The sequence below is a fragment of the Festucalex cinctus genome, chromosome 1 (genome assembly GCF_051991245.1).
Source record: "Festucalex cinctus isolate MCC-2025b chromosome 1, RoL_Fcin_1.0, whole genome shotgun sequence".
NCBI classification, from domain to species: Eukaryota; Metazoa; Chordata; class Actinopteri; order Syngnathiformes; family Syngnathidae; genus Festucalex; species Festucalex cinctus.
This window is the reverse complement of record NC_135411.1, coordinates 523,209-548,105: the sequence shown is the minus strand read 5'-3', so window position 1 is coordinate 548,105 and position 24,897 is coordinate 523,209. Positions and strand designations below refer to the sequence as shown.

The following is a 24,897-nucleotide window of genomic DNA, read 5'->3' as shown; positions in this document are numbered from 1 at the left end:
ACCCACTTTTCAGGTTTGGAAATATTTTTTCAACGTTTTGAGAACGTTCAGAGTTTACAGGTTTCAAAAACGGGAAACAAATAAATGCCTCGGGAGAACAATGCCAAAATGCCATTTTTGAAACTTGGCTGGTGACCATTTTGAACCTCTGAAAATTTGTGGGTGAAACACTGTAAAATCATACTTTAAAAAAATGTCTGTCTTTTCTAAGCATTTTTTTTTTTTTTTTTTTACAGCTTTTTCTGTGATTTTTTAGTCATTCAAAAATATTTTTGGAGATTCGAAACATTTTTTCAGTCATTCAAAAATGTTTTCGGAGATTCAAACCGAAGTTACGAGGTATTGGCAAGATTCTGATTCCAAACTTTTACCCTTGACTTCTCATTTCAAAACGAGTAATCCATCTTGTTCGGTGAGACGAATAAACATTTGGTTTCCCCGTCATAACAGCCCTCTGAGATAAACCCCGAGGACTGCAACAAAACTGAGTTTTGACACCCCTGAGCTAGTCTAACAGCACAACAACCTCCCAAAATCCCCACTTAACTGGCATTGCTGCTTGAAAGCGCCATCTTTTCTGTCATATGTGTGCACGTAAGGACCCAATATTATTTGTTGAACAGTTGTGATTCTTTCATAAACAATGAATTAAACAAGTTTCCTCCTGTAAACGTCATGTAACATATCATTTATACGCCCTTAAGGCAAGTTGGAAAATGTCCGAAGTCCTCTTGTTTTTAACGAATTTAAATCACCATAAATCATGCTGTCCATGGAACTGAGTGATTAAAAAAAAGGGGTCCTCAAAGTGGACATACCGTCCACCCACTGACGAGATGGTAGGAGCAAGATGGCCGCCCTGTCGCTTCAACGGCTTGCACGGACGTGTAAGGGCAAACATTGTAATGAAAATATGAAACATAGAATTAAATAATAAACTACAAAAAGTAAAGCCATACATTCCTGGTAATAATATTGGTGTTGTCGTGACAAGTGATGGGAATTGTTGCCATCCGGCACCAGACAGAAATTGGGTGTTGTGACAGCCTCCTTAACCGTGAGATCATAAGAAAAGCTGTCAGTATGCTCAGTAGTTACCATGAACACGTTTTATTGTACTGGAAACTGAACCTAAAAATACGTCCTCTGAGAGTGGTTAACCTTAACCATTTAGAGTAAGTTGATTAAGTAACATGTAACTAGTGAAAGGGTAGCATTAAATTTAATTAAGCCACCGGGAGGCTGTGCATAGTTACTTTTTATTCTTATACGCTCTGCCATATTTGCCTGTGATAAAATGATTAGAAAAACCACATCAGGTAAACCCAGCTATGCATATAAACACAATGATAACAGGAAGCCTGAGAACAAATCAACATTTTTGTGTGCAGAATTACCAACACCATGTGGTTTACTTACGTGCAACAGCAACAGTTTCTTCTGATGCGATGTTAAAGTTTACACTCTGTATCCACCCGCTTACAAAATAATTGTAAGCCTCCAGGGATTTGTTGGCGTGTTATGGAGCATGTGGTCAACACGAGGTAGTGAAAAATGTCCAGAGAAGTCACATTTGGCCAGCAAGCTTTCTCCGTCAAAAAAAAAAATCACCCTTGGTCAGGACGTAATTAGGATCAATCCCACCACACAGAGACACCTTCTGCCTGTATCGTTGTTTTTGATCTTCCGGTAAATCGTGAAAATACTGCGAAAATGACATCAGGTTGATAAGCTCTACCGTGTAACTCACGAGTGTACCTTGTGAACCGGCGGACACCCAAGATGGCGCCCGAAGAAAAAACTCCCATGATGCATTACGATGTGCAAGCGACCTATTTGAATTGGTACTGTTATTGTGAAACAGCTTTTAAACTGTTAATAATAATAATAATAATAACAATAATAACAATAATAATAATAAAACCAAGCATACTTTAAACTGCGTTTGAATTAAATTTTATTTTTGAAAACCGATCTTTTATTTTGAAAACCGGTCACATTCTCCGCGCCAGCGTCTCTTCGAGCACACTACCGTAAATCCTAGAAAAGGGCGAACAGAAAAAAATTAAGTGCGGCTGACTTGACCGCGTAAAAAGAAAAGGCGGCTATAGGCCGTCAGGTCACACACGTTTTCGTTCAGTTTCGCTCCACTACCAGGGGCACTAAATAATCTTTACTTCATAAAATAGATTAATCAGTAGTAAGTAAGAATCCGTGTAGTTCACCCTGTGAAAACCCGCCAATTTTGTGTTTTCGGTGGTGAAACCCCGGCACTATTTTGCGATGAGGCGCAGTGATCTCTGGTGTGGGCGTAGTGCCATTAGGTCGGTAGTGGTGTGATTTAGGTCACATGAGCCAATCAGGTAGCTGCTGCTTTCTCCTCACCATAGCAACCGCATAACAAAAATGGCGACCACAACGTCGGAGAGCGAAAGGAGAAAAAAAGTTAGAAAGAAAGTAGTGAAAAAACTTCGTTCCGGTTCAGGTTTGCCCATCGCTTCAGCTGGCCCCGTTCTTCCAGCCATCTGCATCATTTGTAAAAATAAATTTCAAAGTAGACTCGTCTGGGATCGGAAGGAACACGGAAGAGGGATCATCTCGCCAAAGCAGAAACATTGTCGGCAGGTAAGTGCTACACACACGCGTGCCCATTTCTGTTATTAATGTGACCGATATTTTGTATAGCGCTGAATATAATTTGTTGCTAGGTTAAGTTTTAAGGCTATAGTTTATTAAAAACGCGAGCTGCTGAATGATTTATCGAGTGAATCCAACAGTTGTTACCAAACTCGAGTTACCTGTGCCCATCAGAGTCATAATATAGTCACAGCTACACACTCCCTTTTCCCCAAACTCTCTCTCATCAACCTCAACAAACACTTTACTTTACTTAAATCTGTGATGTGCATATACTGTAAAGAGGTGATGTGACAATAACACTTATAATGTAATTCTTTTTTGTCTAAAGGCGGGTTGGTTGCTGCAGGCCGCTGAGATGAAGAAAGACTGTTCCATTCTTCTGCATATTCAAGACAAAAGACTGTGTCACAATGGAGGTGCAGTTTTGTTTCAGAGATTACACAAGGTTCTTAAAGTCAACAGCAACAGAAACAGCAACCAGGGACGAACAAATGTGAGTTGTTACATTGCACTATTTCATTGTCACTTTGCTAAAATTACACATTTCAAAAGTAAAGCATTGGTCAGCAATATGTCACTTGTATTCTGTTTACATTTCGAGACAGCATTAATTAGAAAGCATGACTCTGCACATATTAAGTGAGTGTGTGTGTGTTTTAGACAACCCAATGCTGAGAGCTACAAATTCTTTTTGTGAACAAGTAATCCGTCAAAGGATTATAGTTGACAAAGATGTGATGAGAATGGACAAGCTAAGGGGTTTGTGAACAGTGTTAATAAACACGGGGATCTTGATGCTTCAGACTACAGGTAACATATAAATCATTTAAACACATTTATGAAATCTATGGGGAGAGGTTTGTCTAAAATCTCACTGTTTCAGAGAAAAATAGTTTGCTGACAAGCTCAATTTAAGTTAAAAATAAATAAATAAATAAAATTGATTCTCTAAAAATGAAAACCAGTTGGTTGTTAATTATTACATGCAAATGTGTTTTTTTGTCTTCTGTATTTATAATTGTTCTTTGACCAAGAAAGTATATAGGCCTATCGGTATATTTGTATTTCTATCCAAATATACGATTATTCACTAGAATTTTCAGTAGGATATCCAAATACCAAAATATTCGATAGCTGCAGCACTAATAATACTCATTTTGAGTTGTGGCACGCCCACACGAGTTATTTTACCACACACCCATGTCAAAACTAGCTTACTGCACACACACTGCACCCCAACTTCAAATTTTTTCTAACGTCATAATAATAATAATAATAATAATAATAATAATAATAATAATAATAAATTATAAATTTTGTTGGATCCAAAAGCAACTTACATAATTATAGTTTCATATGATTGGAATTGTCTTATTTTCAAATGTTTAAATATTTTCTTGATTTGAACAAAATATAATTGTTTAGAATAATCTTGATTTAAATTATTACCAAAATAATTGTGATGATTATTTTTTTCCATAATAGAGCAGCCCTAGTCTGATGTGAATATGTGTATCTTGTGCTCATCTTTCCCTTCAATTTTCTATTTCAGGCAGGATATACTGAAACGAAGATTGAGGTGTGATTTCCCCCAGCTGGTTTTTCACACCCCTTTCCAGCAACAACTCTGAAATGGTTTTTGTAGAGACATTATCAACAACTGACAAACTTTTAGACAGGGTACCTCACTCATCAGATACATCAACTACTGAGTCTACTGATGTAAGCCAAGAAAGTGACACTAACAAATAGCTGGTACAACATCAGGTTGGAAAATCACAGGGCATACGAGGACACTTTAAAATGCAGGGCTGTAAAATCTATGTAAAATCTGCCATTTTGTTTGTTTCATTATCAAGATGTTAACTCTCCATTTTAACACTTTTCAAGCAAAAATAAAAATGTCTGTATTCCGTTTTTCCACAACACAGACCTTTGTTAAATTGGTCTGCCAAAAAAAAAAAAGAGAGCTGTTCCAATGAAGTTCCAAAGGTTTTATTGTGAATGCACATTTGATTTTTATTTTATTATTATTATTTTTTTATTAATATTTTTTGGATAGGGGGTGGGGGGTATAAATGACATGCTGTGGTGACACAATCTGATACTTTAATAAATATTCTATATGTTATAATAATCTGGGCTCTGAATGCATCTATTTCCATCTAGTCCATTTTGCCTTGTTCCAGGTTTGTGGTGCATGGTAGTATTTTTGGCCGATGTATGCTGCTTCTTGTGTACCTTTCATTACGTAATAGGTTGTGAATTGTTTTCATATATGAAACATAAACATAGCTAAATGTAACATCCGTGTGCTGGTTTCACTTCTAGTTGAAGCGTTTTTTTGGCACAAATTTAATATATTTAATTATCTAAATTCACATGATTGCACCAAACCACCAATACTTGTTTCTGATGTTAGGTACATGTATTTATAACATCTGGGAATGATTTTCTGTTGCCAAATTTAATGTAAGACGTTTTACAACCAAAAACTGCAGCACAAGATTTTCGTTTTTTGTTATTTACCTATATATGCATTTCTGGCTTGTGACAAAATTGGGGCAGGAAAACATTGGGTGAACTTTTAACCCAAAGTTCAGAAGGGTATTATCTATCAAAAAATGCATTGAACAAGTAGTGCCCAGACAGTGGAGCGAAACTCATTTTCTAGGCACTTTTTTGGGGTTCACCCCACGGCCTACTAGCTTTGCCTCAGTTGTAGTTCTGCTAAATCCAATTCTCATCGACTGAGAAATGTACCGAACCGACTGAAGAAAAAAAAACTGTGTATCGTAACAAAGTGACCCGGTGAAGAGTCCTTACAGAAATAAAAACGTACATATGTTTGAAAAGTGTCGATGAAACAAGTGACAAACCTGCTCTGTTCAACACAACTCGAGGCTGCTTGTAAACGGCGTCCAGCAGTTGACGTTGTCGCTCGTTGTCCTCCTGTGCTCCACAAAGCTCCTCTTCGTACTTGACTTTCGCCATTGTGAACATCTTCACACGATATTCACGACACTTTACGCTCACGATTGACGTCTGCTGAGCCAATTTGTCGATAGCAAACGCGTCTCGTTTTTTTGGCGCCTAGCAAGCTAAGCTAAGCTAAGCTAAGCTAAGCTAAGCTAAGCTAAGGCAAAATAAAGAGGGCCGAGAGATACGATTGAACCAGACACGAAACGTAGCAATTATGTTTGACTTCAATAACGTAGTGACGGGGCAAAGTGTCGATGTGTCAGTTCGTTCCGTACGAATTCGTGTTGAATTATTTTTATCGTGAAGCCGAGCGTAAACGCGTCGTGCCTGGAATGGAGTCGCTCTTCTGCTGTCACGTGAAATCTACGGCAAATACAGTTGGACAAATCTCATGTCACGAAATGTTAATATTTAATTTTACTTAAAAAAAATTATTAAAAAAAACTCATAAAATTATACGTTTAATTCTAGATTCATTTGGATAATAAAAATAAATAGACCTTTAAACTGCACTCGGACAAATAAGAAGAAACATGTTTATCTCCTGTACATACGAGTAGCCCAGTTTATTTTTTATTTTTTAAATCTATATTCACTCAATCAGTATACAAACTAATGGGGGGAAATAATACAATCATTGTATACACTATAAACAATTAGAACATAGAACACGCCAGGAAAGTTAAAACATACAAAAGCTAAACCAAATAAAATCAATAGTATAACTGAAAGAAAAGAAAATAGTTTGATACAAAATCATATAAATAAATGATAAGTTTGCAATAGTTATATGTTTTTACAGCTTTTGGACACAGACAACCAGACAATGACAAAAAATAATTTCTCATGCATACAAAAAAAAAAATCAATAAAGGATTGTTTCTTATGTGTAAATTTAGACTTATGAATGTAAAACTTCGCTAGAATAATCATAAGATTTATCAAATGAAACTGTGTATCGACATTATTATCAAATTCAAATATACCAAAATAAGACATGCTTCCAAAGTAAGGAGAAATCTGGATAAATGTGGATTATAATGAATTGTGATAATGTACCCCAGAATTATTAGTAGCACAGTTTTTTTTAAAACATCCTTGCTGTTTTACCTCAGACTGTAAATCTGTAAATCCACCCAAGAGTCTCTGGTCTTTTTTTTTTTTTTTTTTTAAAGCTTTGAGCCAGGAAAAGTTCTAGTCGAGTGCCAGCAAATTCTATGCACTATTGACTACACTTTTTCTTTTCTTGCTCGGCCGAATATCGCTGCCAAAAGTCAGGTGAGTTGTATCCGTAATTGACCTTTCGCAAACTCCGCCCCCCCAAACGAGCATTGACCAATCACACATTTGGCAACCGTTGCTATGTAAGCATAGTCCGTCAAGCTTTACTCAGCTCTCGATGACGTCCATAGTCTGATTGATTTTATTTGATGGCTTACGAGACTGCTAACCACCATAAAACTTTACGGAAGAAGAGTGACAACCATTAACAAGCTCCGGACCTCCAAAATGATGAAGCGGTGTGCCTACGGAGTATGTAAATCGTACTGTGCTAAGGTAAGACTATGCTAACTCTATCGGGCTAACTAGCTAGCTGTAGTGTAGTTTGCTTTCGGGGCAATAACAAAACAATATCAAAGTTATTGTAGTTACTATTAATGAATAATATATATTACTAGGATATCATTGCCATCTAAGTTAAGCTTGTTCAGTCAGTGGTTAATGTTAGTTTAATGTCTTCTGTTAGCTTTTGCATTCATCTAAATGTTGCGAGCTAACGTTAACACAAAGCTTCGTCAAGTTTGGCAAACTTAAAGGAAGGCTCCTTTAATTTTACATGTATGGCTTGATCGGCAGTAAATAGTTAGTTTAGGTACGAAAAATGCATAAGAGCTGAAGAATACACCCTTATATTGATTTATTTAACTTTTCTTCAACATAGAAGTACTTCCGTGTTGGAACGCCCCCGAGTGGTGACGTAACAAGTGTGTATACTCGCTTGGCGAACAGTAGTTCACGCAGACATAACAACGAGGAGGACACAAACTGTCACTTATGCCTTTGTGTATTGCAAAATTTTGCAAGGCGTCGGCAAGGAAAAACCCGCGAGACCCCCCTAAAAAAAAAACAAACAAGAAAAAAAAAAAACACTTGAGTAGACAATGGTTTGTTTGCTAAGTGCTGTCAACCTCCCGAAGGACAAGCAGGCGTGCGCGCAGCGAACATTTCAGGCATGAGGACTAAGAAAATATGTTACAATTTGAGATGGGGTACGCCACACGCCTAATACTAAAGCCCAACGCAGTACCGAGTATCTTTAAAGAACCAGACGTGGGAAATAATCAAGCCGATGGAGGATCTCTGGCGGCTACTTCCGCAACTGCTAGCAACACGGAGCCTTCACTCTCACAACAGCCGGCACAAATCGAGGTCTCCCTACGGCCACTGCAAGATCTCGGAGAAGCGAAGCAAATTTAAAGCGAAAGGTAGGCATGTTTAGGGGGTGGGGGGCATTCGTTATTATACTGCACGGACTGTTTTATTTCATAATTCATTTGAGTGTGAACATCGTCAAGTACGGGGACGAGGACGTTATGTTTTATTAGCTCGTAAGTTGTTTATACTAAACAAACTGACCATGTTCATAATCTTATTTTAACAAAAAAATTATAGAATGTGGATTAGTGTCATTATCATGTGTCATGTGCGACGTACTACATTTGTGTTCTGTCCCGCTGTTCTTCCTGTGGTGCCTTCCACTTTCATTTGCATTTCGTTCGGATCCAAACCATTGATAACCAGCCTAGGTAACGGCGTCTCGCATTTCCTTACTTCATTCTGTCTATAAATAAACACGGTTAATACACAACCTTCTTGCAACCTTTCGTTTACATCATCGGGACGCTACGCAAAAAAAGAAAAGAAAAAAAACAGCTAGGGGAGGTTGGGCGCTGTAACGATGATACATTTAATTTTACTATTTTTTCTTTTTCCTGAAATAGTTCGTCAGTTCCACACGTTTTGCATTGCTCGTGCTGTGTGTCACTTTACCTGTTGGATATTGGCAGTTGAGATTGTCCGCAAGGAACCGATCCTCGAGTTCTTTCATTTCCAGACAGCACACATTCATTAGCGGATTGTCCATTCCTGTGCAGCTCCCGCACCACCCCCCGCCTGATTCACTCGTTCGTTAAAGTTTATTTTGTGCCCGAAAAGACCATCTGGCGCCACAACTTTCACATCCAAGGCAGACTTTCCTTCGGTAGGGTTATTTTGTCGTGTTGGATCGAAGCGATAAGGTTTAATCCTTCCGGGTTTGACGCTAGATGCACGGCTGCGTTTCATAGTGCTTCCATAGTGTAGCGTTTACACACTAGTGACGTAAACATCCGGGTTATTTAGTCACGTGTAACAAACATGCCGGCGTTCGATTCATTTTAACATCGGTTTAAAAGTTATTAAATGTACATAAAAAAATAATCACGTCACCAAATTAATTATTGAAAAAGTAGCAACTTTTTGCTGCTAAAAATGGATCAATAAGTAAAGTGTTCCTTTAAGCGTCCTAATAAGTGCCCCGAGCTTATCTTGTTTTCATTTTTCATGCAGCATTTTGTGAACGGACACCCGTCTCCAGAGTATCCCAACCAGCCATATAACCTGAACTACATCCATGGCTAGGGTGACATATTTTTTTTTATGATGGACAAAGAATAACAATGACTGATCTGATGCTTTCAAAGACAAAAAACCCCCACTAATGTTTAGCTAGCTATAAACACCGAGGTTTAGCTAACTTGCTGACCTAACAGTAATCCTCATATTTTAACAATACTAGACTAATATAAGTAAGAAAACTTACCCGGCAGTACAAGAGCACGACTGGTCCATAATGCTGTGCTGGTTGCATCTGAAGTATAGGTCATGGGGTTTTCTCAGATTTAGCGTGCGTCCTGTGTGTTTCCCCTTCGCTGGCTAATTTAATATTATGACTATAACCCTCCACTGCATATTGTAAACCTTTTTGCCTCGATCTGGAGGATATTGCACTGGTATTGCTCCAAAAGAAATCACTAATACACGCCGGTGTAAGTCTTCCCGTCACGGCTTGTGCTGTCGGAGGCACCAAGCTTGACGGACTAGCAACAGTAACTAAGGGGGGCGGAGCTAATGCGAAAGGTCAATTGCAGTTTCAAAACAACATTGAAAACATTTTCAGTCTTTCAACCAATGCCTCGGGAAAACAATGCCAAAATGCCATTTTTGAAACTTGGCTGGTGACCGTTTTGAATCTCTGAAAGTTTGTGGGTGAAACTGTAAAAAAAAAAAAAAAAGGGTTGTCATTTTGAATGATTTTATATACTTTTTGGAGATTCAAACCCACTTTTCAGGTTTGGAAATATTTTTTCAACGTTTTGAGAACGTTCAGAGTTTACAGGTTTCAAAAACGGGAAACAAATAAATGCCTCGGGAGAACAATGCCAAAACGCCATTTTTGAAACTTGGCTGGTGACCATTTTGAACCTCTGAAAATTTGTGGGTGAAACACTGTAAAATCATACTTTAAAAAAATGTCTGTCTTTTCTAAGCATTTATTTATTTATTTTTTTACAGCTTTTTCTGTGATTTTTTAGTCATTCAAAAATATTTTTGGAGATTCGAAACATTTTTTCAGTCATTCAAAAATGTTTTCGGAGATTCAAACCGAAGTTAGGAGGTATTGGCAGGATTCTGATTCCAAACTTTTACCCTTGACTTCTCATTTCAAAACGAGTAATCCATCTTGTTCGGTGAGACGAATAAACATTTGGTTTCTCCGTCATAACAGCCCTCTGAGATAAACCCTGAGGACTGCAACAAAACTGAGTTTTGACACCCCTGAGCTAGTCTAACAGCACAACAACCTCCCAAAATCCCCACTTAACTGGCATTGCTGCTTGAAAGCGCCATCTTTTCTGTCATATGTGTGCACGTAAGGACCCAATATTATTTGTTGAACAGTTGTGATTCTTTCATAAACAATGAATTATCCAAGTTTCCTCCTGTAAACGTCATGTAACATATCATTTATACGCCTTTAAGGCAAGTTGGAAAATGTCAAAAGTCCTCTTGTTTTTAACAAATTTAAATCACCATAAATCACACTGTCCAAAAAAAAAAAAAAAAAGACCAGAGACTCTTGGGTGGATTTACAGATTTACAGTCTGAGGTAAAACAGCAAGGATGTTTAAAAAAAAAAAACTGTGCTACTAATAATTCTGGGGTACATTATCACAATTCATTATAATCCACATTTATCCAGATTTCTCCTTACTTTGGAAGCATGTCTTATTTTGGTGTATTTGAATTTGATAATAATGTCGATACACAGTTTAATTTGATAAATCTTATGATTATTCTAGCGAAGTTTTACATTCATAAGTCTAAATTTACACATAAGAAACAATCCTTTATTTTTTATTTTTTTGTATCCGTGAGAAATTATTTTTTGTCATTGTCTGGTTGTCTGTGCAAAAGCTGTAAAAACGTATAACTATTGCAAACTTATCATTTATTTATATGATTTTGTATCAAACTATTTTCTTTTCTTTCAGTTATACTATTGATTTTATTTGGTTTAGCTTTTGTATGTTTTAACTTTCCTGGCGTGTTCTATGTTCTAATTGTTTATAGTGTATACAATGATTGTATTATTTCCCCCCCAATATTTTGTATACTGATTGAGTGAATAGAGATTTAAAAAAATAAAAACTAAACTGGGCTACTCGTATGTACAGGAGATAAACATGTTTCTTCTTATTCGTCCGAGTGCAGTTTAAAGGTCTATTTATTTTTATTATCCAAATGAATCTAGAATTAAACGTATAATTTTATGAGTTTTTTTAAAAAAAAATTTAAGTAAAATTAAATATTAACATTTTCGTGACATGAGATTTGTCCAACTGTAATTGCCGTAGATTTCACGTGGTAGCAGAAGAGCTACTCCATTCCAGGCACGACGCGTTTACGCTCGGCTTCACGATAAAAATAATTCAACACGAATTCGTACGGAACGAACTGACACATCGACACTTTGCCCCGTCACTACTTTATTGAAGTCAAACATAATTGCTACGTTTCGTGTCTGGTTCAATCGTATCTCTCGGCCCTCTTTATTTTGCCTTAGCTTAGCTTAGCTTAGCTTAGCTTAGCTTAGCTTAGCTTAGCTTAGCTTAGCTTAGCTTAGCTTGCTAGGCGCCAAAAAACGAGACGCGTTTGCTTTCGACAAATTGGCTAAGCAGACGTCAATCGTGAGCGTAAAGTGTCGTGAATATCGTGTGAAGATGTTCACAATGGCGAAAGTCAAGTACGAAGAGGAGCTTTGTGGAGCACAGGAGGACAACGAGCGACAACGTCAACTGCTGGACGCCGTTTACAAGCAGCCTCGAGTTGTGTTGAACAGAGCAGGTTTGTCACTTGTTTCATCGACACTTTTCAACCATATGTCCGAATTTATTTTGAAAGGAATCTTCACCGGGGCACTTTGTTACGATACACAGTTTTTTTCTTCAGTCGGTTTGGTACATTTCTCAGTCGATAAGAATTGGATTTAGCAGAGCTACAACTGAGGCAAAGCTAGCCGCCTTTTCTTTTTACACGGTCAAGTCAGTTCATTTTTTTCTGTTCGCCCTTTTAGTTTCGCTCCACTGTCTGGGCACTACTTGTTCAATGCATTTTTTGATAGATAATACCCTTCTGAACTTTGGGTTAAAAGTTCACCCAATGTTTTCCTGCCCCAATTTTGTCACAAGCCAGAAATGCTTATTTAGGTAAATAACAAAAAACGAAAATCTTGTGCTGCTGTTTTTGGTTGTAAAACGTCTTACATTAAATTTGGCAACAGAAAATCATTCCCAGATGTTATAAATACATGTACCTAACATCAGAAACAAGTATTGGTGGTTTGGTGCAATCATGTGAATTTAGATCATTAAATATATTAAATTTGTGCCAAAAAAACAAAAAAACGCTTCAACTAGAAGTGAAACCAGCACACGGATGTTACATTTAGCTATGTTTATGTTTCATATATGAAAACAATTCACAACCTATTACGTCATGAAAGGTACACAAGAAGCAGCATACATTGGCCAAAAATACTACCATGCACCACAAACCTGGAACAAGGCAAAATGGACTAGATGGAAATAGATGCATTCAGAGCCCAGATTATTATAACATAGAATATTTATTAAAGTATCAGATTATGTCATCACAGCATGTTATTTATGCCCGACACACAATAAAATATTAATAAAAAAAATAAAAAAATCAAATAAAAATCAAATGTGCATTCACAATAAAACCATGGAACTTCAATGGAACAGCTTTGTTTTGGGCATTTTTTTGTGGAAAATTGAATACAGACATTTTTATTTTTGCTTGAAAAGTGTTAAAATGGAGAGTTAACATCTTGATAATGAAACAAACAAAATGGCAGATTTTACATAGATTTTACAGCCCTGCATTTTAAAGTGTCCTCGTATGCCCTGTGATTTTCCAACCTGATGTTGTACCAGCTATGTGTTAGTGTCACTTTCTTGGCTTACATCAGTAGACTCAGTAGTTGATGTATCTGATGAGTGAGGTACCCTGTCTAAAAGTTTGTCAGTTGTTGATAATGTCTCTACAAAAACCATTTCAGAGTTGTTACTGGAGAGGGATGTGAAAAACCAGCTGGGGGAAATCACACCTCAATCTTCGTTTCAGTATATACTGCCTGAAATAGAAAATTAAAGGGAAAGATGAGCACAAGATACACATATTCACATCACATTAGGGCTGCTCTATTATGGAAAAAATAATCATCACAATTATTTTGGTAATAATTGAAATCAAGATTATTCAAAACAATTATAATTTGTTCAAATCAAGAAAATATTTAAACATTTGAAAATAAGACAATTACAATCATATGAAACTATAGTTATGTAAGTTGCTTTTGGACCCAACAAAATGTATAATATATATTATTATTATTATTATTATGACGTTAGCAAAAATTTGAAGTTGGGGTGCAGTGTGTGTGCAGTAAGCTAGTTTTGACATGGGTGTGTGGTAAAATAACTCGTGTGGGCGTGCCACAACTCAAAATTAGTATTATTAGTGCTGCAGCTATCGAATATTTTGGTATTCGGATATCCTACTGAAAATTCTAGTGAATAATCGTATATTTGGATAGAAATACAAATATACCGATAGGCCTATATACATTCTTGGTCAAAGAACAATATAAATACAGAAGACAAAAAAACACATTTGCATGTAATAATTAACAACCAACTGGTTTTCATTTTTAGAGAATCAATTTTATTTATTTATTTATTTTTAACTTAAATTGAGCTTGTCAGCAAACTATTTTTCTCTGAAACAGTGAGATTTTAGACAAATCTCTCCCCATAGATTTCATAAATGTGTTTCAATGATTTATATGTTACCTGTAGTCTGAAGCATCAAGATCCCCGTGTTTATTAACACTGTTCACAAACCTCTTAGCTTGTCCATTCTCATCACATCTTTGTCAACTATTTGATGATGTGGTGCTGTTGGCTTCTTCAGGCTGGGATCTCCAACTCTCCCTGGAACGGTTCGCAGCCGAGTGTGAAGCGGTTGGGATGAGGATCCGCACCTCCAAATCCGAGACCATGGTCCTCAATCGGAAAAGGGTGGCGTGTCCTCTCCGGGTCGGGGATGAGATCCTCCCCCAAGTGGAGGAGTTCAAGTATCTTGGGGTCTTGTTTACGAGTGAGGCATAATGGAACGGGAGATCGACAGGTGGATCGGTGCAGAGTCTGCAGTAATGCGGACTCTGTATTGGTCCGTCGTGGTGACGAAAGAGCTGAGCCAAAAGGAGAAGCTCTCGATTTACCAGTCGACCTACGTTCCGACCCTCACTTATGGTCACGAGCTGTGGGTCGTGACCAGTGGCGTTCCTAAGCAACTTGGCACCCGAGGCAGGATTTCTGGTGGTGCCCCCCGTCCCAGAGCGTGCACAACTTATTAGACCAACCACAAACACGACCCCCACTCAAATTATTAGACCAACCACAAAATATTTACATTTAGAGCATTTCCCACAGTTATTTTATACTTAATGGTAGAACCGTACGTCACAGTGGTATTTTCGCTGTAGAGGAAGAAAATAACGTGGAAAAAATGCTGCTGAAAAGTCAACTTACTGTAGGTTTGGCAACACAAGATGGCCGCCGCCAGCTTCACTTTTCGCTACAGCATGAGCAGCCCAGTTAATTTATGACGTCCGTGCTGTATCAGCCTGCACATCCACCTGAGAATCTGACGGTGATCAGGTTTTTTTTTTTTTTGAAGGTTTGAGCCAGGACAGCTTACTCGCATTTTCATTTCATTTTCTTAACTAAAGAGCCAGACCTGTCACCAGAAAGAGAGTGCATTACCTTTTTTGGGGGAGCACACTTCATCAACCTAAATCTAATGTTGTTCAGGTTGAACAGTAGCATTGTGACAACTGCAAAAGCGGCGGAATGACTGTGACCCAGCCCCTTCTATCTGAGATTAGCTAGCAGTTGCCTTCATTTGCTTTTTGGATTTAGGGCTGTACGATATGGATAACATTTCGGATCATTTTTGCCAGACATCTTTATTCTTTGGTCTTTGACTCAGCATGAAACTTCGCATCATTTCAGTGTTTTATGGTGCCTTCTGTATTTTCTGTTATTTTATTTATAGTTATATTTACTTATTCACTTCCCTACATCTTATATATATATATATATATTTTTTTTTGCTTTTATACTTACCTACTTATATTTACCTACTTTATTCTCAAAGTATGCACCTCATCTCTTCATTCACGCTCTCTCAACACCACCACACTGGATGTCAAATGAAACGGACAAGATGACGTCCCACCTTTATTTTGAGCGGGATTTCCCTGCCTACGAGTTTTACAAAACTAAAGTCGTGCTATGCTAACATCGAATATTGCGTTTAAACCAAGATCCCGTTTGAAACAAAACGCACAATTCAGTCATGACCAAAACGATTTCCAGCCAGTTGGAATTCCAACGTTCGTTTGATGTCACAAATCTTGCGTTGGATTAGAAGACGCAATAGCGATGTCCCTTGGTGAACAAAAACAGTTCCAAAGTCCATTGCATAAATTGCAAACGCCCCGCCAAAAGGCACCCCCCCCCCACCCTTTCCAGATTTTGGTGTGATGTAGCATGCTCGCTGGTAGCTGTTCTGAGGCTGTACCCGCCCCGCTGCAATATGATTGGCTACAGCGTCGCTGGAAGGATATGACGAGATAACCATGGATGCCGCCATATTGGATTAGCAACCCATGAAGGGGTACCAAAAAAAAAAAAGTGCTGTGTGAAAGCGACCGAACGGAACACAGACGGGCCGAACCGAAACTGTAAATAATCCAACCTGTTACCGTGGGACTTATGATGCCCTAATGCATTTTGCATCTCGTATTTTTCTAGTAAGATGATTATCATTTCAGTTTATTACCTTTTTAAAAATTCTGTGTTAATATCAATTTAAAGGCCCAAGAATAATGTGTTAAACACGAATATTTATGTTCAATATAATAAACTAAAAAAGTAATGGCTGTACAAAGTGGAAAAAAAATCTGTCAATTTACAATTAATTGGGAAGTATACTACTTTCTTTGCTTTTCTTTTTTCTTTACTTTATATCAGATACGCTATCAAACATTTATTCATAGCTCGGGCCGGTACATTATAAGCTATTACAACAAATTAAACTCATCCCTGATAATAAACATTCAGTTTACATCAAAATGCTTGTTCAACTTTGATGGCAAATTTTTAAACTAGACATTCACCACAATAAACTTCAGCTCTTTTGAATAAGTCCAATTTAAACGGGCATTTAAACTTTACGATTATATCGGGAACAAAACATTGAAAAAGGGAATGAGACTTTCGAACTGCAGCAAAAATGGCGACATCTGCCGATGACTTGATGACAATGCTTTCTCTGAAGCCTCCGGACAATTTCCAGCAGCCAATCGTAACGCAGCGGGGGCGTGTCCTGCCCCTGACTTCCGCCGCACGTTTCTTTACGTGCTCACTGCACTGGCGGGCGGCCACATCGCGTTTAATCAGACGTCCTCTGCAAAATCATTCTTTCTGATTCGGTATTGAACTGAACACACAGGACTCCCATCACCATTTTGAAGGTCTGCGACACCATTTATTAAATGTCGGCGTGTGTATAAACTCGTCTCGGTTAGCTTAGTTTAGCTTAGCTTAGCTTAGCTCGCTAGCCGCTAACAAAGAGAAGCACACAACACGTGGTCAGGAAGAGACCAAGTGTGACTTTGTTGGCATTATTGTGTCAAAAATGTCGGCGAGAACGACACCAAAGGACGAGGAGGAACTCTTTGGACAGCTTGACGGCATCCCTTACCGCTGGTGTCCACCAGCGGGTTCGAAGATTGCCGCCGCGACAGGCACCGACCACCTTACGGCCACAGCTCCGATCGGCCGCCTCAACAATGGAGGCGCGGAACATGGCCCATTCGGACTCAATGTCCCCCGCCTCCCCCGAGACAAGGGAGAAGCTCTGCCGGAGGTGGGCAGTGAAACTCTTTCTGACAGGGGATTCCGCCAGACGTTCCCAGCAAACCCTCACAATACGTTTGGGTCTGCCAGGTCGGACCGGCATCTTCCCCCACCATCGGAGCCAACACACCACCAGGTGGTGATCAGTTGACAGCTCCGCCCCTCTCTTCACCCGAGTGTCCAAAACATGCGGCCGCAAATCCGATGACACGACTACAAAGTCGATCATCGAACTGCGGCCTAGGGTGTCCTGGTGCCAAGTGCACATATGGACACCCTTATGCTTGAACATGGTGTTCGTTATGGACAAACCGTGACGAGCACAGAAGTCCAATAACAGAACACCGCTCGGGTTCCGATCAGGGGGGCCGTTCCTCCCAATCACGCCCCTCCAGGTCTCACTGTCATTCCCCACGTGAGCGTTGAAGTCCCCCAGCAGGACGAGGGAGTCCCCAGAGGGAGCGCTCTCCAGCACACCCTCCAAGGACTCCAAAAAGGGTGGGTACTCTGAGCTGCTGTTTGGTGCATATGCACAAACAACAGTCAGGACCCGTCCCCCCACCCGAAGGCGGAGGGAGGCTACCCTCTCGTCCACCGGGGTAAACCCCAACGTACAGGCGCCGAGCCGGGGGGCAATAAGTATGCCCACACCTGCTCTGCGCCTCACACCGTGGGCAACTCCAGAGTTGAAGAGAATCCAACCCCTCTCAAGAGGGCTGGTACCAGAGCCCAAACCGTGTGTGGAGGCGAGTCCGACTATGTCTAGTCGGAACTTCTCGGCCTCGCACACCAGCTCGGGCTCCTTCCCTGCCAGAGAGGTGACATTCCATGTCCCAAAGCCAGCTTCTGTAGCCAGGGGTCGGTCCGCCAAGGTCTCCTCCCTTGGCTGCCACCCAGCCTACACTGCACCCGACCCCTTTGGCCCCTCCCACCGGTGGTGAGCCCGTGGGAAGGGGGACCCACGTTGCCTCTTCGGGCTGTGCCCGGCCGGGCCCCATGGGTGCAGGCCCGGCCACCAGGTGCTCGCCAGCGAGCCCCACCTCCAGGCCTGGCTCCAGAGGGGGGCCCCGGTGACCCGCGTCCGGGCAAGGGAAACGCGTCTCCAAAGTTCTTTTCCATCATAAGGGTCTTCTGAGCCGTTCTTAGTCTAGCCCCTCACCTAGGACCTGTTTGCCATGGGTGACCCTGCCAGGGGCATAAAGCCCCAGACAACATAGCTCCTAGGATCATTGGGACACGCAAACCCCTCCACCACGTTAAGGTGCCGGCTCACGGAGGGGGACATGATACCAGAACATCTTAAAAAAGGAAGTGTGGGAAGTGTTAGATTGCCACCTCAAGCTAGTGGTTTATTATAGGGCCACACATATAGGTGTATATTCTGCTATTTTAAGATGACGATACCAGAACATCTTAAAATAGCAGAATATGCACCTATATGTGTGGCCCTATAATAAACCACTAGCTTGAGGTGGCAATCTAACACTTCCCAAATTAATAACTTTTCCCTAAATCCCGGCACGTCTGTCCTATCATTTGTGCATTGTCAAAGAAAGCAAGCCATTTCAACACTTTGGATCGGTCTTTTTTTTTTTTTTTTTTTTTTTTTTTTTTTTAAAGCAAAAAGCAACACGTGGACAGACTAACAATACATCCAGATCCAACGATATTATGAATTACGAAGCGTAGATTTAGCGTGAACAGCAAATCGCCATCAAGCCCTATTTTGCCGTGAATTGCACGATAACTTAGGCTGGTAACACCAGTTTCCAGCGATTGCCGAGTTCATGAAAGCGCGCGTCACGGCAAGATATCCACAAACAAGACCGACGCGCGCGGAAACACGCTTCACTTTAATCACATTATGTTACAAGTTACCAATGTGAAATAAATTCCGTATAATTGTGTTTTTAAGCCTTACCAGTGCACGTCTTCGCGCTTGCAGGAGTAAGCGTCTTCGTGTTTGCAGGTTTGACCGTCTTTCCACGAGGTGTGAGCGAGTTCTGCCCACCCATTTCTCGTCTTGCTGAGGTACGGCAGGTCCGAATGGTTGTCATCAACCTCTCCCTTGACGTTCTAATAGTTGCAACCACAACTTTGTGCAACATGACAAGGAAGAGAAAAAGATGATAATGCTCCAACATGCCGCCTTGTATCACAACAAATGGCGATGGAGGGTCCAAGGTCGCGTTTTTCAACGTCACCCTGCTTGTTTGTCATTCGGTTTTACCGGTACCGCCACTTGCTGGACAGGCGGGGTAGTGCTGTTTTTTTCCTCCCCCCTGACATACGTCATCAGTCTCATTTGAATAAGCTACCTTGCCCGCTTTCATGCTGTGTGAACGCAAACTCGTGGGCCGCTCACAAGTTCTTCGGACCCGGAACTGACTCTACCATGAACTCAAAGTTCATGGGCTTTTTGGTGTGAAAGCGCCTTTTAAAGATGGAGAATTGGTGGACTACATTGAAGTTGGAATGTGGTGAATTGGATGAAGAATGTGGAAGTAAATGTGAAATGTAGAATGGAGGGAGAGGTAGGGTACAAAATGGGGAATTGTGGTAAGGCGTTAATTTTGGAAGTGAAAAAGAAGAGCTCATGGTGTGAATTGGTGGAATATATTGAAGTTGGAACAAAGTGAATCGGATGAAAATTGTGGAAGTAAATGTGAAATGTAGAATCTCCCATTATGAATACATTGGAAAAAACGTGTACGAACTCGGGAATTGCGAGTAAGGCGTGAATTTTGGAACAGGAAAAGAGCTCGTGGTATGATTTGGTGGAATATATTGACGTTGGAATGAAGTAAATTGGATGAAAAATGTGGAAGGAAATTTTGAATCTTCCATGAAGAATGCATGAGGAAAAATTGGGTACAAAATCAGGAATTGTGGGTAAGGCGTGAATATTTGGAATATGTTTAAATTGGAAAGATGAGAATGGGATGAATCATGTGGAAGTAGGGGTCTTCCAGCCTAACTATGGTTACAAATAGGTGTTTTAATTTTCTATGTAAAAGTTGAAATGTATGCGGATGGACAATATCAGCTCAACTCAATTTAGTCGACTTCAATCAATAGAGAGAGATTAAAATAGTTTTAGATTTGACCTTATATCGGCTGTCAGATTTTTAACAAGGCCAATACTTTTTTTCCTTTTTCTTTTTGTTTTTTTGGGATGGGCCAATCCGAGTGTGCGGTGGCCCCAAGTCGAGGTGCACTGTAGAAACAATAATGCACATCATCTCACGCTTGAAATTTGACTTGACCAACCCAAATGTGTGTTTGTCTTCTTGTGTCCTGCAGACGTCGCTGAGAAATATCTTCGTCCTGACCAACAGGACATGAAGCCTCCGAATGTTAAAGAGGAGGAAGAACATCCTTACATCGAAGAGGAGGAAAAGCCCGTTCGTGTCAAAGAGGAGGAGGTTGAGGATGACGTCACCAAGTCACCAATGACCTTCGCCCCTTTAAAGAGTGAAGATGAAGTCAAGGGTGAGAGTGAGGAGGGCAGAGGGGCGGAGCCTCCAAACAGGATCTTAAATCCTCAAAACATGATTCCAGAAAGTGATGCAGACCACTGGGGATCATCAAAAGCAAAAAGTGATGACATAAGGTCCCTTTCTTCTTATGATGATGATGATAATCTGCATGGTAATGATGAACATGCTGCTGATGATAGGTCGTGTCACACTGACGACAAATCCTGCGAATGTTCTCACTGTGGGAAAACATTGAGTTCAAAAGGAAGTTTGAAAATTCACTTGAGAATACACACTGAGGAAAAACCTTTTTCTTGTTTAGATTGTGGCAAAAGCTTCTCTTCGAAGTCACATTTAACATTACATTCAAGAACACACACTGGGGAAAAAACTTTTTCTTGTTTGGATTGTGGCAAAAGCTTCTTTCGGAAGTCAGATTTAACAACACATACAAGAAGACACACTGGGGAAAAACCTTTTTCTTGTTTAGATTGTGGCAAAAGCTTCTCTTCGAAGTCAAATTTAACAACACATACAAGAACACACACTGGGGAAAAACTTTTTGCTTGTACCCACTGTGGCAAAAGCTTCTCTCAGAAGTCACATTTAACATTACATTCAAGAACACACACTGGGGAAAAACCTTTTTCTTGCTTAGATTGTGGCAAAAGCTTCTCTGACAAGTCAGATTTAACAAAACATACAAGAAGACACACTGGGGAAAAACCTTTTTCTTGTTTGGATTGTGGCAAAAGCTTCTTTTGGAAGTCATATTTAACAATACATTCAAGAACACACACTGGGGAAAAACCTTTTTCTTGTTTAGATTGTGGCAAAAGCTTCTCTCAGAAGTCACATTTAACATTACATTCAAGAACACACACTGGCGAGAAACCTTTTTCTTGCTCAGATTGTGGCAAAAGCTTCTTTTCGAAGTCAAATTTAACAACACATACAAGAACACACACTGGGCAAAAACTTTTTGCTTGTACCCACTGTGGCAAAAGCTTCTCTCATAAGTCAAATTTAACATTACATTCAAGAACACACACTGGGGAAAAACTTTTTGCTTGTACCCACTGTAGCAAAAGCTTCTCTCATAAGTCAAATTTAAAAAAACATACAAGAACACACACTGGGGAAAAACCTTTTTCTTGCTCAGATTGTGGCAAAAGCTTCTCTGACAAGTCAACTTTAACAAGACATACAAGAATCCATAGTGGCGAGAAACCTTTTTCTTGCTCAGACTGTGGCAAAAGCTTCCCTGCCAAGTCTGAATTAAGAAGCCACATAAGAACACACACACGGGACAGAAACCATATTCATGCACAAAATGTGTGAAAAGCTTCGCTTCCACCAATTTTTTAACAGCACATGCAAAAACACACACTGGAGAGAAACCGTATTCCTACTCAGATTGTGGAAAAAGCTTCTCTTCCATGACAAATTTAAGAAAGCACACAAGAACACATGGTGGGAAGGAACCATTCAGTTGCAGTGTTTGTGCTAAAAGATTCTCTTGTAAAAAGCTTGCTGAGAGACACGAGTGTGCTGGTGAGAATGGCAGTCATCTTTGAAGCTTCAAAAAATGAAGGGAAGTGAGACTGGTGTGCTGTAAAAGTGTCAATGCATCTTAAAAGTGTAAATGTAATGCTTTCAAATCTACTCAACCTGTAAATATTAAATGTTTGCTGTTAATGTGTTTAAATGTCAATGTATGTTTTTTTTTGTACGTAATTTAGGAAGTTATTTTTGTTTGCTTCTGAATGTTGTTAATAGTTGTTTGTTGATGTTTGTACGTGTTGTGTATTTGCTTGTGTGAAGCACATTGAGTTGCCTTGTGTATGAAATAGAAATAAAGCCACCTTGCAATTTTCCCCAAATAAGCGTCGAGAATACGTTCAGACACACAAAGCCATCTGCGATTAAAAATTTTTGTGGAACAGTGTTATCACTGAAATGATTGACGCAAATGTCCTACTCTTTGTTGCTAACTCAACCACCACAGCTCCGTGCTAGCTAACACGCCATATGCTAGTGCATTTTGCACATTTTATCTTTCTATGTAACAATTTGGACATGATTAGCATACAATATTCAGATGACATCAGAACAAAATTGTGTCCATACCTGGTTTTGATTCTTTCATTTTGCATGTGGTAATATAATTTCTGTTCATGTGGCACTTTTGCCTCTGCAGGCAGATTGTTCTTGTCGTCAAACAACCTTTCATCACATTTTGAAATCAAAATACAAATCAAATGGAGTAGATGCCACCTGGACTTCCGGGCTTCACACACCAGCTCCGTTTCCGGCCACCGCTGCGACTCACAGGCGGCGTTCCGACAAAAATGATCACATTAAGAGAACCGACAGTACAATGTAATTGCATTTGTACTTCTGAGTGTGGCGCTGATGAGATGATGCTCCCCCTGGTGGGAAGTGTGTGGCAATACCTTACATCCCTAGCCAATCAGCATTAGTGCCCCCCCTACATAAGGAGTCAGTTGGTACCTGCCCTCAACTTACTCCTTGGCTCTGAGGCCCGCATCCTTGACTTCAATGGCTTGTCATCATCAGTCATCACGAACATTTTACCTTCATTGGAAGGTAAGTGTTGCGTCAAAATTTGCTGAAGGAAAGTGTGAGAGCAACAGATGAGAAAAACTGGCCAAAAGTCTTTTGTATTACTTGCAGTACAAATAAATGTTGCATATATATATATATATATATATATATATATATATATATATATCAATAATATATCAGATACTGTATCACCTTCCCATGGGCTCACCACCGGTGGGAGGGGCCAAAGAGGTCGGGTGCAGTGGAGGCTGGGTGGCAGCCATGGGAGGAGACCTTGGCGGACCGACCCCCAGCTGCAGAAGCTGGCTCTTGGGACATGGAATGTCACCGCTCTGGCAGGGAAGGAGCCTGAGCTGGTGTGTGAGGCAGAGAAGTTCCGACAAGACATAGTCGGACTGTCCTCCACACACGGCTTGGGCTCTGGTACCAGTCCTGTCAAGAGGGGGTGGACTCTCTCCCACTCTTGGAGTTGCCCACAGTGAGAGGCACAGAGCAGTTGTGGGCATTCTTATTGCCCCCCGGCTCAGCGCCAGTACGTTGGGGTACACCCCGGTAGATGAGAGGGTAGCCTGCCTCCGCCTTCAGGTGGGGTGACGGGTCCTGACTGTTGTTTGTGCATATGCACCAAACAGCAGTTCAGAGTACCCACCCTTTTTGGAGTCCCTGGAGGGTGTGCTGGAGAGTGCTTCCCCGGGGACTTCAATGCTCACGTGGGCAATGACAGTGAGACATGGAGGGACGTGATTTTGAGGAACAGCCCTCCCGGTCAGAACCCGAGTGGTGTTTTGCTTTTGGACTTCTGTGCTCATCACGGATTGTCCATAACGAACACCATGTTCAAACATAGGGGTGTCCATATGTGCACTTGGCACCAGGACACCCTAGGCCGCAGTTCGATGATCGACTTTGTAGTCGTGTCATCGGATTTGCGGCCGCATGTTTTGGACACTCGGGTGAAGAGAGGGGCGGAGCTGTCAACTGATCACCACCTGGTGGTGTGTTGGCTCCGATGGTGGGGGAAGATGCCGGTCCGACCTGGCAGACCCAAACGTATTGTGAGGGTTTGCTGGGAACGTCTGGCGGAATCCCCTGTCAGAAAGAGTTTCACTGCCCACCTCCGGCAGAGCTTCTCCCTTGTCTCGGGGGAGGCGGGGGACATTGAGTCCGAATGGGCCATGTTCCGCGCCTCCATTGTTGAGGCGGCCGATCGGAGCTGTGGCCGTAAGGTGGTCGGTGCCTGTCGCGGCGGCAATCTTCGAACCCGCTGGTGGACACCAGCGGTAAGCGATGCCGTCAAGCTGAAGAAGGAGTCCTATCGGGCCTTTTTGGCCTGTGGTACTGCGGAGGCAGCAGACAGTTACCGGCCTTCGGCGGTCGCTGATGCAAAAACTCGGACATGGGAGGAGTTCGTTTGAGGCCATGGAAAATGACTTCCGGACGGCTTCGAGGAAATTCTGGTCCACCATCCGGCGTCTCATGAGAGGAAAGCAGTTCACCATTAACACTGTGTATAATGGAGATGGTGTGCTGCTGACTTCGACTCGGGACGTCGTGAGTCGGTGGGGGGAATACTTCGAAGATCTCAATTGCACCAA

At 40.8% G+C, this 24,897-nt stretch overlaps 2 protein-coding genes and 1 long non-coding RNA gene across 3 annotated transcripts in view; 2 read left to right on the top strand and 1 right to left on the bottom strand.

Annotated features, from left to right (window-relative positions):
- The window catches only part of LOC144006191 (uncharacterized), a 32,986-nt gene extending 27,031 nt beyond the window's left edge, over positions 1-5,955 (bottom strand). Inside the window, exon 1 of the mRNA XM_077504915.1 lies at positions 5,520-5,955. Coding sequence (XP_077361041.1) covers positions 5,520-5,643 — 124 coding nt within the window. The 5' untranslated portion in view covers positions 5,644-5,955. The remainder of the gene's footprint in view (positions 1-5,519) is intronic.
- LOC144012399 (uncharacterized) lies at positions 2,237-4,686 on the top strand. Its single transcript, XR_013282128.1, has 3 exons — positions 2,237-2,625; positions 2,969-3,133; positions 4,193-4,686. It is a non-coding gene; the product is annotated as an uncharacterized LOC144012399 (long non-coding RNA).
- Positions 5,956-11,604: 5,649 nt separating the features above from the next.
- Positions 11,605-24,897, top strand: part of LOC144009737 (uncharacterized) — a 29,179-nt gene continuing 15,886 nt past the window's right edge. The window contains exons 1-2 of the mRNA XM_077509625.1: positions 11,605-12,069; positions 20,538-22,003. Of these exons, the coding sequence (XP_077365751.1) occupies positions 11,946-12,069; positions 20,538-22,003 (1,590 nt within the window). The 5' untranslated portion in view covers positions 11,605-11,945. The remainder of the gene's footprint in view (positions 12,070-20,537; positions 22,004-24,897) is intronic.